At 38.3% G+C, this 12,817-nt stretch overlaps 3 protein-coding genes across 3 annotated transcripts; 1 reads left to right on the top strand and 2 right to left on the bottom strand.

Moving 5' to 3' along the window:
- Positions 1-1,390: 1,390 nt before the first annotated feature.
- On the bottom strand, positions 1,391-4,376 carry LOC120003898 (potassium transporter 5-like). The gene is made up of 7 exons (XM_038853056.1): positions 4,155-4,376; positions 3,794-4,022; positions 3,461-3,709; positions 3,064-3,378; positions 2,764-2,931; positions 2,413-2,667; positions 1,391-2,312 (listed from the first exon to the last, which is right to left on the bottom strand). Exons 1-7 carry the CDS (start codon positions 4,359-4,361, stop codon positions 1,411-1,413), a joined length of 2,325 nt encoding a protein of 774 aa, XP_038708984.1. The 5' UTR covers positions 4,362-4,376; the 3' UTR covers positions 1,391-1,410.
- A 1,750-nt stretch (positions 4,377-6,126) lies between these two features.
- On the top strand, positions 6,127-10,433 carry LOC120016649 (lipoamide acyltransferase component of branched-chain alpha-keto acid dehydrogenase complex, mitochondrial-like). Its single transcript, XM_038869563.1, has 8 exons — positions 6,127-6,368; positions 6,731-6,877; positions 7,185-7,310; positions 7,683-8,083; positions 8,739-8,986; positions 9,085-9,173; positions 9,417-9,644; positions 10,147-10,433. Exons 1-8 carry the CDS (start codon positions 6,204-6,206, stop codon positions 10,258-10,260), a joined length of 1,518 nt encoding a protein of 505 aa, XP_038725491.1. The 5' UTR covers positions 6,127-6,203; the 3' UTR covers positions 10,261-10,433.
- Positions 10,434-11,497: 1,064 nt separating this feature from the next.
- LOC120000963 lies at positions 11,498-12,734 on the bottom strand. Its single transcript, XM_038849154.1, has 2 exons — positions 12,373-12,734; positions 11,498-12,273 (listed from the first exon to the last, which is right to left on the bottom strand). The coding sequence occupies exons 1-2, from the start codon at positions 12,457-12,459 to the stop codon at positions 11,776-11,778; spliced, it is 585 nt and encodes a 194-aa protein (XP_038705082.1). The 5' UTR covers positions 12,460-12,734; the 3' UTR covers positions 11,498-11,775.
- Positions 12,735-12,817: the final 83 nt, after the last annotated feature.

Raw genomic sequence — 12,817 nt, 5'->3', positions numbered from 1 at the left:
AAAAGTGCATTTGATTGCCAAATGTGTGTTTTCTTGACGTATCTTCATGGGTGGCTTTTGGTTTATTGACTTTCTGTTGGCTCAAAACTTGCACAAAGTTAACGCAAGATCAACCGCACCCAGACGATTCCAAGGCTCTTCACTAACTTTTTAGCCTCTCTCTCTCTCACTAGAGTACTCTAGAGTAGTACGTGGAGTGATGAAAAGTTGTTGGAGTTGTGTCGAAATCCTGGAGATAAGTATGAAGACAGACAGGTGTTAAAAATGTAGAGGAAGCAAGGACGTAGGTACAGAAAAGAGGGAGCAGCTGCGTCCAAAAGATGATGGAAACACATACACAAGTAACACAACACAAGCGTTAATGCATTAACATGCAATATATATATGCATTGCAGGTTGCAGGCAAAGCTTTTATGTTGGTGAGTTTGGTTGTGCATTCCATTTCCAGTGGTGCGACTGCGACACGTACCTTATATGCCGATACGCCTCCAGCTCTTCCCCTTGTCTTGTATATATTACGCGTCCTCTGCCACCACTGTTTTTTCGGACTTTCCTTGCATCAAAAGCCGTCCTCACACAATCTCCACGGCACACTTGGCCTTATATATAAGATTTTGGAGGCTCCGCAATTCGTTTAAAATTATACAGTCTGCAATTTGAATTCAATGGTTTAGAAGGTATGTTACATCACATCACATCACATTTTTATTTTTTTATTTTTAAAATTTGTCTCACTTTTTTTTCTCCATCATTAGATATGAATTGTGGATTCTAAGGAATTATGAATCCCAAATCTCTATACATTGCCCTCCTCTCAGTATATATGTTATGACCAACTAACTACTCTATCTTTAATTACTTTTCTTAATTAATCAATGTTCATCTTTCTGCGCATATTATACTAATCAATGCATTATTGTGTAGAGTTACCTAATCTAGTTTTCTTAATTAATCATGTTAATGTTTCTGCCTTGCTGACTTGATCGTCTTAGTTCCTTCGGTCATCACCTCCAGTGTCAAGAACTTTTCGATTGTCTCTGCTTACGTGTCTTGTAGGTTGTTGGTGGCCCACTTTGACTGTTTTTTTTCTTCCAATTGTCGTTCGAGCACCACAATTTATGTGTATATCTACTATGAAAATAGCCATGTTTTCCTTTTCTAACAACTCCATAGATGGTCTTAATTACTGTAAAATGTAAGAGTACTTCTGGAGACTGGAGATCATGCATATTCATGTTTATACCAATTAATTTAGAAAAAATAAAAAGAAAAAAGAAGAGAAGTTACTGTGATAATTAATGGTAATTTAGAGAGAGTTTCGCAGATAATAGTCACAAATAAACTAGACAAGCTCCATATATCATAGAGGAGCCATATAACAGATTCTTTCACAAACACTCACATTAGAGATCACTGAACCTCATAAGTCAATCCCACCTTGAGTAGACGCTGCCGAGGAAGCATAAAAACTTCATCAGGTTGTCTCACACATCTGCTCAACCAATTATAACCATAATCTATCATCATTTTCTTCCATAGACTCGAATTCTTCGAAGCTCTCATCTCCCCTTCACCCATCAAATATGTTACATCTCCATGTTCTAATGCACTGTCCACCAATCTCAACTCATTTTGAGTCCTTTCAACATCTATGACAGTCAATTCCCGACCATCCGAATCATAAGATCTCATCAATCTTGCATTAGCTAGTATGAACTCCCTCAATTGATCCACAAATGCAACCTCAAAGGACTCCCATAATTCCCTTCTTTCATCCTTGTATCCATACCTCACAACGCATCGAAATATTGGTATCCCTTCAGACTCTAGTCGTTGAAAAAGAAACCGTTCGTTCGGAGGGACTTTGCTGATGTGCAGTGACTTGATTGAAATGAAGACTAGAACTGAATGCAAGGTCTTGATTTGTGAAGCATATCGAGTGAACAAAGGAGATATTCCATGAACAAGCTGAGTGTAGAATAGAGCAATACCAGGGACGCGGTATATGGTTGGGCTTGAGGCTATTTGGGTGAGTTCATGGATGGAAATTTTGTGTGCTAGCTGGTACTGATATTTTTCCCGATCACCATAGTTCCAGATACACATTATAATGACCAATACGACGGCAAAGATGAGCGGAATATAGCCTCCATCAACAAACTTGTAAAGTGAAGCACTCAACATTAGGAGTTCATATAATCCAATAGTTAGTGCATGGACGGTGACAATAATCCTATTTGTATTCCATTTCATGATCATCACCAGTATAAGAAACGAAGATGTGATCGAAAGGACAAATGCCACTGCAATTCCTATAATGAATAAAACAAAAAATAGATGCATTCAAAAACTGGCAATTAAGTTGTGCTCATGTTGTGGACTCTATTTAGGACAATATGAAAGGTTAATTACCATATGCATTGCCGATTTCCAAGGAGCTCTTGAAGCCTATAGTGATGCCAACGCAAGCGATCATCAGCAGATGATTGATCTCAGGAACATAAACTTGGCCCGCGTATTTTCTTGATGTATGCACGATTTTAACGCGAGGGAAACAACCGAGTGCTACTGATTGTTGAACTATAGAAAATGTGGCCGAGATCATCGACTGGCTAGCAACTACAGCTGCCATTACTGCAATGACAAACATCGGCCAGTACAGTTTTTCTGAACCAAAAAGAATGAGTCAAATGTAAGTCACTAGAGGAGCAAAACCAAAAGTTGGCAATAGTAACAGTAGGTGTTGAGGACTAGTAGACTTACTTGGGACTGAACTGTAGAATGCATTTCCTACATCTTTCTTGTTCTGCATGAGGTATGATGCTTGACCAAAGTATGCACATATTACAGAGGGAAACACTATCGTACACGCGCTTATTCGAATTGCACGGACATTAAAGTGGCCCAAATCAGCGAACAAAGCTTCAGAACCTATATATCTATATACATATATATATATATATGTATGTTGTTGAGTAAATGCAATGATTAGAAATGAAACTGACTTGAAACTAAATGTTGATGACTTTCAAATAAATTTGACTATAAAATATGTATATATACCTGTGAGGCATAGAATTACTCCTCCAAGAGATTTCCAAGCATTAAACTTATTCGTCGCGAAGTAGTTTAAAATGTACCAGGGATTGACAGCCTTGATTATTTTGGCAGGTTCGTAGTTAACAAAGTTGTAGATTCCAATAAACCCAATGAAAGTGAACCAAATTGTTAAGATTGGTGCAAAACTATATCCGATTTTATCTGTTCCAAATCTCTGGATTTGAAACAAGAGAATCAAAATCACCACTGAAATCCAAGTGATAGCCTTATCGGTAAGTGCAGGAGTAGCTTCTCTGATACCCGATACAGCCGATAGCACTGTAGGAATGAAACATGGACGATCAAACACAAGTTAATCAAGCTTATCATTTGTGCACTTTACATATTATAGATGTTGTACCTGATATGCAGGGTGTGAGAATGCCATCTCCCATGACCATTGAAGTGGCAAACAAGGTCACCAACAAAATAAAGTATTTCATGAAGGTGCTCTTCTCAATAGTTGATTTCACAATCGAAGCCATCTTAAGCCCTCGACTTGGCAATTCGAGCTCGTAATTAGACACTTCTCGATCTTCTGGTTGTCGATTTGGCATCGCATTTAGGTCAGCATACCGACATAACAGAGAGTACAAAGCAAATGTCCCACCTAAAACACAACAGTTCCGTTCAAAAAGTGAATTACTTGACCATTTATGACCTTATTAAAACCAAAGAATTGAGACAAGCTTACCATTGCCGTTGTCATTAGCAGCCAAAACAATGAAAACATATTTGATCACAGAGACTAATGTTATGGCATAGAAGATCAAAGATAAAACACCAAGGATTTCATCATCGTGATTTATAACTCCATCGGGAAAGACACCAGGTAGTACGTACAATGGTGAGGTTCCAAGATCACCATACACAACCCCAATACTCTGAAATGCAAGCATCAAAGTGGCCTTCCAATATGCTGCCTGAATTAAATTCAATAAAATCCTCTTTTAATTACTAAAATTAAAGAAAAGGGAATCTCGTGTCTTTAGCTCCATGAGCATATATAGTTTACTATTTAAAAAAATAAAATAAATGAAGAAGTAAGGGCATACCCTGGATCCATGAACTTGGTCATCACCCAAACCATTCTCTAAAAATGAATCATTTCGCAGCAGATCTCTCAAACAAGCTGGCTTCTTCATTTTAGCAATCTCAATAGGCTGAGGCTGAGGCTGATCATGATGTGCTTCTTCTTCTTCTTCTTCTTCCATGCTTTCTATTTCCAGTGGCCTTTCAGCTTCTATGTCACCAGCCTCCATTAATGCAAAACACTATTGAAACAGCACCTCCTCCGTCCAACCAAAACTACTGTGTGTGTAAGTAGTAGTAGTGTAGTGTATGTATAAGTAGTAGTTTTGAGTTCTGTACGTGTTCAATACGCGTTTGACAATATTATATATTGTATTAAATTGGAATATTCTTTTGGCATGTATATCACTGATCAAGATAACAATAAAAGGAATAGGAAAATTCTCGCAAAACTGAAATCTTACAAATTTTAAGTAGCTCATTAAATTTATTACTAATATTGCTAAATAAGTATCTTTTCTTGACTAATTATTAACTCCTGCCTGCTATATTATAGAGAAAGTTGGTCCACAAAATACAGAAATTAAGTTGTTGGAATTAAATGGGAAACTTCCAAGTAATTACACTCTTAACAACAATTCAACCATTGGTTGAGTGGCAATGAGTTTGCATATCCCTGACTTCAGGTCATGGGTTCTAGTCTCACCTCCTCCGAATATTTATAAGGAGGTGAGTGGGCTTAGTCTATCCCTGCGTGGGCTTGATATGCCTCCTGCGTGGGGTCTATTGATACCTGTACTTGCATGAGGTGTGTGGGCTTAGTCTGTCCCTGCGTGGGGCATGTTGATACCTATACTTTCATAGGCTTGATCTGATAGTTTCTCGTATATTGTATTTGTACTTGTACTAAAAAAAAAAAACAACACTTCAACCACCTAAGTAAGTTACCTAAAAAATATTTTTTGTCTCACTATCAATTACCACTAGAACTATATTTTCTTCAATTAACAAAGAAAAAGTTAAATCTTTTATTTTCTTCAATTAGCTATTCCTTATTTTGCATGCCATTTTCACCTCTTCTTTATCCACAGTGGGCCTTGAGATTTGTAGGTGCGCGTTAAGTTACCCTAAATGAAGCCACATGAATCTGCTAATTTCACAAATCACAAGTAATACACTGATATGTATGGAGTCGCTGATTTGAGCAATCTGCAATATTATATTATTAGATAAGTCCCAAAATAGTCACTCTACTTTATAAAACTAGTCGATTGAGCCTTCTTATTTTTTTTTAGATCATTCAAACCCTCGTACTTTGAAGAATGCATTCCAAATTCAAGAACCAGGTCCATGTTTCTATGTCCTAAACCAGGACCATAGCCCAAGATATTGAGAACGTTTGATTGTTCCCATCGCGGCCTATTGCTGTGAGTAATTCTCCTTTCATGAATTCCTTTAAAAAAACGTCATTCAATTCCTAATATTAGTTTGCACCACCCTCCTTACACCCTACAACAACAATAGAATTTTTTGAATGGAACATGTCCATTCTCCTTTTACATTGCCCTAAACTTACATATAATTCCAAAGATTATTCCGTAAAAGGATTAAGATATCTAATTTTTATGTTAAAGGTGGGTCGAAATGAAACAATAGAACCTCTTAGTCATGTAGTTCGAAATTTAGTGCAATCTCAACTCATTTTAGGACAATCTCCATGTTCTAATGCATTATCCACCAATCTCAACTTTCCGACCATCCAAATCATAACATCTCATCAATAATCCTGCATTAGATATAATGAACTCCCTCAATTGATTCACCAATGTAGCCTCAAAGGGCCTACTGCCAATCGGAAACGGAGCCGAGTTTGGTGTCGGCTTATGTAAGTAGGCCCAAGAGAGCAATGAGGCCCGTCAGCGTTGTTCAGTAATATTGAGGACACGTGTCGCATATAGGATCTTTATCCAATATGACTCAGACAGTGCTTAGACTCACACGTTACAAGAACGAATCTGAATCGATTCCTTGCACCAAACCCGAGTAAAAGCTTGTACCAAAGCCGGATAACAATGATCGGTCGAAGAATTTGGCAGGGTAGGGCTAGGAGCTCCTGCCGTCGACTACTGTATCTGTACATCTCCGAGAGTCCCTTTCCTTCGCCCCCGCAGGTGACAGTATCACCGGCGACTTTCGATTCGGCGTCGTTTCACTGCGCTAGTAACAACATCATCGATGTGAGTCTCTCTGCTTGATCCCCTGGTATAGGAAAAAAAACAAAGAAAAAAGTGATGTTTAGATCGTAGTGTCCTGCTACTGTTTAAAAATCATCTGAGATAGTTCCAACAAACTCATGCTGTACACGGATTAGAAAGCAAGAATTTTGGATTAAGGTTCTTTGTATTTGCTGTAATATGCTAATTTTGGCTGTTTTAATAATTTTCCAATTATTGCTCTGAATTTGTTATCTCATTTCATTCGAGAATGTGAATATGTTATAAAGTACATTAAAATATAGTAGTATTTGAGAATATTAAATGCAAATGGCTGGATAGTATTTGATTGTTTCTTGCTTCTTTTTTTTTGTTGGGTTTTGTAGTTCGACTTTCTTTTAGCTTCGAATAGACGACACTTTTCAAGTCAAAATTTGGCCGAGCTCGCGGTGGGAGAGGTGGTTGATGTACCATTGGCACAAACTGGAGAAGGTATTGCAGAATGTGAACTTCTCAGATGGTTTGTGGAAGAGGTGGGTAATTTGTCTTTCTTTAGAATCTCCGATATTGTTTCAAGAATCAGCTTTTGGCTCCCCTGCTCGACTGTAGGCTTTGACCGAGTTTTTCTGGGAATTGAGCCTTCTGTCTTTTGGATGAATAGAATTTTAGAAGTTTTTATTGAAATTTTTTATATTTTTTACTAGAATTAGTGGGAAGAACTAAAATAATTTATCGATCTCTTGTTGCATACATGGAATTATTTTGGATTAACATTAAAATCCTAGGTTCTCTTGGATGCTAGTCAACAAATGTTAAACTTTGATATTATTCTTTTGGCAGGGCGAGATAATTGAAGAATTTCAACCACTCTGTGAAGTTCAGAGTGACAAAGCAACTATTGAAATTACAAGTCGTCACAAGGGGACAGTTTCAGAACTTCTTTATATTCCTGGTGACATCGTAAAGGTCTGAAATTGAACAACCTTCTAGAACTGCAGGTTCAACATATCATTCAAAACTTAATGGAGGTTTATATACCCTTATGAAATTGCCACCAAGTGGGAGGTACAATATGCCTGGAAGTTTAGGATCACTCATTCACATGAAGAATAACATTCTACTGTTATTTAGTGTCGAGACAATATCAAACTTGTTTTGCCAGGAATAAATATATTGGGCGTAGTTCCCTTAGCACAGTGAATCTTATAATAGAGCCTTTCTGACACCGTAATTTGGAAAATAAAGTGGAATTTCTTCTTGAGTATATTTGTTATCTTTGTTTACCATGATCAAACACGCTCCAAAAGATCTTATGCATTAAGATGCAACAAATTTCAGGTTGGGGAGACCCTCGTAAAGATGTTTGTTGAGGGATCTCAAGGTCCGAGTCAGAGCTCTGATACTCCAGAATTTGATCTTCATCAGAATGAAAATAATGTTTCTGTTTCTGTTTCTGAGCCGAACAAGACTTGTGTGGCCAGTGTCCTATCCACTCCTGCTGTTCGGCACTTTGCAAAGCAGTATGGTGTAAATATAAATGACATCCATGGATCTGGTAAAGATGGAAGGGTATTGAAAGAGGACGTGCTAAAATATGCAATCCAAAAAGGAATCATTAAAGATTCATCTGCCTCTATATTTATAGACTCTGAGAAGCAGTTTCTTGGAGGAGAAAACAGTGACCCTTATGTGTCAGCTGAAGTTAAAAGACATAACGATGACAAGTCGATTCCCCTGAGGTAATGTGAAACACGAACAAGAACTTGGAACGTCTGTCTTGCATATTGTTTAGGTAGAAGGGATAAATTACCTGAAATATATTAATTACTCTAAATCTAAGTAGCGTGAATACTTTGTTCTATAATCACGGTTTTTTGGTAAATATTGTAATTATGCAAGTGTCAGTTTCAAACCCTGACTTTGTTACGTTGTGGATATGTGCACTTCAATAGTTTTGGAATGCTCAACATTGCTGCTGGCACACTGCATTTGTGATATTCAAGAGAAACAATATTGTGACCATAACCAAGTTCATGATTTTTGGATCCCATTGATGTAGATTCTTGTGATTTCAATGGCTTTAAGGTGCGACTTCTTAACTTGCCTGATAATTAATTCTTAGAGAGCTCTATATTATCAACTTATTAGTTGTGGAATTACTATTTCTCTTCTTTGTAAAATAGACATCTTGACTTCCATGATGCTGTATCAGCCTGCTGATTAGGACTTCTTCTTTTTTTCTTTTTCTTTTTTTCTGTTTATTAGTTCTGTCTTCTTATTTGTTGATCGCTGCTTTCTTATCACATAGCCATTTTAAATTATATGTAAATTCCCAGATAAAAATGTTTTAAAAAAAACTGTGAAAGTTGAGCACTTTACACTTCTCTTTTTCAGGGGATTCCACCGGGCAATGGTCAAATCAATGTCGATGGCAGCAAAAGTTCCACATTTTCACTATGTGGAAGAGATTAATTGTGATGCACTTGTGGAGCTCAAAGCATCTTTCCAAAATAACCATTCTGAGCCAGATGTTAAATTTACTTTCCTACCATTGTTGATAAAGTCGCTTTCAATGGCCATGAGCAAGTTTCCCTTCATAAATAGTTGCTTCAATGAGGAATTCCTTGAGGTCATTCTTAAAGGTTGGCTAGTTTCATGTTATATCTCTTCCTACTGTGTTTCTAAGGAGATTTGTATTATGATAGAAAATGGTGTTTACGGTTCTTGTTGAACATTATAGGTTCCCATAATATTGGAGTTGCCATGGCTACCCCACAGGGGCTAGTTGTTCCAAACATAAAAGATGTTCAAAACCTTTCCATCTTGGAGGTTAGTTGTTTTTTGTGAACTTTTCATTTGTAGAATATGCGAAGCAAGTTTGATTTTGGTCTTTTGTTGTTAACTTCACGTACGTTTGAAATATGCCGCTGCATCACTGGATAGTGGTATTATACCCCTTAAATATGGACCAGAACATTTCAGTGGCTGCAATAGTTCCTATTATATCAATGCCTATAATGTGCACATTTTTTATGAGCTTTTCCTTGAAAATTGTCCTTTCTGTATATTTAGATAACGAAGGAGCTTTCGAGGTTACAAAATCTCGCACGGGATAACAAGCTTAGCCCTGGGGATGTATATGGTGGAACGATAACTCTTAGCAATATCGGAGCAATAGGTGGAAAGTTCGGTGTTCCTCTCCTCAACTTACCTGAAGTTGCCATCATTGCACTTGGTAGAATTCAGAAAGTTCCTCAATTTGGAGATGATGGAAATGTGTATCCTGTTTCAATCATGAGCGTAAGTAATGCTTAAACTTATTCATCTTCTTATATTTTATATAGCTTGATGACAAAGGATTCCCCATCTAATATTGTCACACACATGCACGCTGGTTGTTGGCACAGTGGCACTGGATAATCTTTTGGTGATCTGTGTTCTGGTTATAAGTTAAGAAGGTTATAAGATATGAGATAAACTACCAGTGCTGACCCATTGTCCAAATAAAATGTTATGAGATTTGGCACGGTCGAGTTTAGAATGAAACATGCATAAACTGGCATGTCAGATGAGATTATCCGAGTATCTGGTCAACGTGATCGTTTTCTGTGATTGATGAAATGAGGATAGAGATAACCCAAATAAATGTGATAAACAAGTATACATTTACTTGCAGGCCAAAAATGAGAGGGGAGTGTGTGTTTAATGAATTTGTTATGTTTCTATTTTTTCTTTTAACAGGCTTTCTGTTCATGTAGGGATGATTATCTACGGGTGTCTGACGCAGTCTTTACTTTGTCAGGTTAATATTGGTGCGGATCATAGAGTTTTGGATGGAGCTACCGTTGCAAAATTTTGCAACGAGTGGAAGCAGTTAATTGAAAAACCAGAGCTGCTTGTGTTGCATTTGAGATGACTTTCTTCAGAACCTCAAACATGGAGAACAGAAGATGTAGAAAAAAAATGACTCGGAAAATAAGAGAGATGACTGGCCATGTCTGTCCGTGAAGATTATAACATCCTGGTATAGATTGTTGAAAGTGTAAATAAGAATTGTTGTACGTTAAAGAACTTCAATTCATTGATAATGTGGGTGTTTGGCAGTGCGTTTGCACTACGTTCAGTTGCAACACACCTCACAGCACCACAGTTTTTTGTGACACGCCAAACAACTTTTGTGTTCCAACTCACCTCACAGTACCACAACTTTTTACCTCACAGCACCTCACCACACCTCGCAGCACTTCCAAAAGCTTACAATGTATGTTGAATTGTCCTACGTAATCAAATTAGGTCAATTATTTTATTTTAGATTAATGTACAATATAAACATTAAGTGATTTTATATTAATATTATTAGTCATCTAATATAACCGTAATTTAGATACGCCAAACGCACCTCACAGCACCACACCGCACCGCACCACAGTTTTAAAAGTGATGCGTCAAACAGCTTTTTGCGTTCTAACTCACCTCACAGCACCACAGTTTTATAACTCACAGCAACACACCACACCTCACAGCACCTCACAGCATTCCCAAACAAGCCCAATAAATTTTTAAATTAAGGCCAAAAGCCCCATCTAAAAAAGATAATATTGGTGAACCGGACATAGGCGGGCTGGTGTACTGTGGCACCCGGCTCAAGTGGGAAGGACTACAAGTCAGTGTTCAGTTTGGTGGTGCTTGACGAGTTACTGATGAGGCTAATTGGAGTTGAATATGGACCGGGCCGACACTGGGCCCATAAGTTTGGACAGATCGAACAGTAACCTACCAATTTGGCCCAAATCCCAACACCTAGACATGGTACATACACGTTAATGTCCAGATGCTGACGTTCCACTTGCACCAGAAAACAATTCACATGCCCGGAGATCCCGCCGCTCCTTATTTTGGACCTTTCTGCTCTTTCTGAAACTGACCCCCTTCACCCCTTTTTCTCACCCATCCTCAAAAAGAGCCGTTAAATAAAGATTTGCAGTTTTAAAATCAAGATCGGGTTCACTGTCCGCATCTTATCCTCCATTACCAAACTCTTCAAAGCTTGAAGACGAAAGCAAGAAAATTGTTCTGCTTTATCAATGGTTCCTAGACAGAATCACACCCATTATACAAAAGAGTAAAGTAAAGAAAATGGAAAGAAAGGGAAATGACTTAGTCAAAGGCTTAGCACCACTTTCATTAGTTGCAGAAATCAGTAAAGTAGAACAAGCAAGAAAGAGGGGTGGAGGACCCATTGCTATCATCCTCTCAAAAAGACGAATCATCATTTCATCAAACACCTTTCCCGCACAAAAGAAAAACTAAAAAAGGTTTTTAAAACTTAAACCCAATACCATGCAAACCCAAATTACTAATCAAAAGCTACAATCAGCTTTATAATCCAGTAATAAATCTCTAAAAGAAGAAATGAAGACGACCCAGTTCTTCAAGTGACCAAATAGATAGGCATTGCAGCAGAGGTAGAAATCCTGTGTTGCTGCTGCTCCATGTTAAGCTCTCTAAGACTCAAATATGGTATCTCCAAATCACCGTTTCTCGACGGCGTCAGAGTCCCAGCAAGAGGACCAGAGGATGGCCGGCTGGTGCTCCTGTAAGGGGTGCTTGACCCGCTCCTGCTCTCAGTAATGTACACTGGCCCTGAAATGGATGCCCTGAAAGCTTTAGCTCTTGCACGATGAACGTCTTGATCGAGATCGAGATCGAGATCACGGTGGTGGTGGTGGTGGTGGTGGCGGTGTGAGTGAGGGTGTGGGTGAGTCCACTTCCACTTGAAAAACAAGAGGGCATTTCTCCACCAATTCTTCTTCTTGCTCTTGTGGGTTCTCCTTGATTCGTCTTTAGAAATAGGTTTTTGGAGCTTGAAATGTAAAGAGTCAATGGATCTTGATCTATCTCGCTTGTGCTTCCTTGCCTCCTCCAACACCTTTTCGAAGCAAAAACACAAACTGGGTCAGAACCAAAAACTAAAAAAGAGTAAACCACTTTAACACACCAATGAAGAGTGAGGCAGTGATTTCAATACCTGAAAGTAATCAATTTGGGGGTCGAAGCCATAGTCACTAAAGTGACGAGTGTCTGGCATGGGAAAGATAGGGGACTTGTTTGACATATTATATGATCTCTCAACCCTCAAAGGTGCTCTGTTTTTCCTGGGTTGGTTTCAGTCTTGCAGGAAGCAACGGTCAGGGAGTTTTAAGCAGCCATGTTTAGGGAGAAACGTGAGGTGAGGGGCTCAAGGTGGGGGGTGCCGTTTGGTAAATGGTAAGAATAATGAACCCTAGTGCCTATTCTATTCTTATATAGAAGTACATAACCTATCAGCTTTTCTGCTTTTCAGAGCTTCAATGGCACACCATACTCTGTTTATTAAAGTCAATTACTGCTTTCACAGTACAAATATTTTTTGTTCAGAAAAAATGACAAGAGTGAGGGGAATAGTGTGTGAGTTGCCCACGGTACTCTCGCTG

This window comes from Tripterygium wilfordii, chromosome 1, assembly GCF_013401445.1.
Source record: "Tripterygium wilfordii isolate XIE 37 chromosome 1, ASM1340144v1, whole genome shotgun sequence".
Lineage (NCBI taxonomy): Eukaryota > Viridiplantae > Streptophyta > Magnoliopsida > Celastrales > Celastraceae > Tripterygium > Tripterygium wilfordii.
This window is presented reverse-complemented; position numbering and strand designations above follow the sequence as displayed.

What these genes read in the sequence shown, in the direction of transcription:
- LOC120000963 (XM_038849154.1), bottom strand. Translation starts at nt 12,459, where the DNA reads ATGTCAAACAAGTCCCCTATCTTTCCCATGCCAGACACTCGTCACTTT. An exon ending in CCCAAATTGATTACTTTCAG is followed by an intron (nt 12,274 to 12,372) that starts GTATTGAAATCA and finishes TGCTTCGAAAAG; the next exon opens with GTGTTGGAGGAGGCAAGGAA.
- LOC120016649 (XM_038869563.1), top strand. Translation starts at nt 6,204, where the DNA reads ATGATCGGTCGAAGAATTTGGCAGGGTAGGGCTAGGAGCTCCTGCCGT. An exon ending in TCAGATGGTTTGTGGAAGAG is followed by an intron (nt 6,878 to 7,184) that starts GTGGGTAATTTG and finishes TTCTTTTGGCAG; the next exon opens with GGCGAGATAATTGAAGAATT. An exon ending in ATCCTGTTTCAATCATGAGC is followed by an intron (nt 9,645 to 10,146) that starts GTAAGTAATGCT and finishes TTACTTTGTCAG; the next exon opens with GTTAATATTGGTGCGGATCA.
- LOC120003898 (XM_038853056.1), bottom strand. Translation starts at nt 4,361, where the DNA reads ATGGAGGCTGGTGACATAGAAGCTGAAAGGCCACTGGAAATAGAAAGC. An exon ending in ATTCTACAGTTCAGTCCCAA is followed by an intron (nt 2,668 to 2,763) that starts GTAAGTCTACTA and finishes TTTTTGGTTCAG; the next exon opens with AAAAACTGTACTGGCCGATG. An exon ending in GGAAATCGGCAATGCATATG is followed by an intron (nt 2,313 to 2,412) that starts GTAATTAACCTT and finishes TATTCATTATAG; the next exon opens with GAATTGCAGTGGCATTTGTC.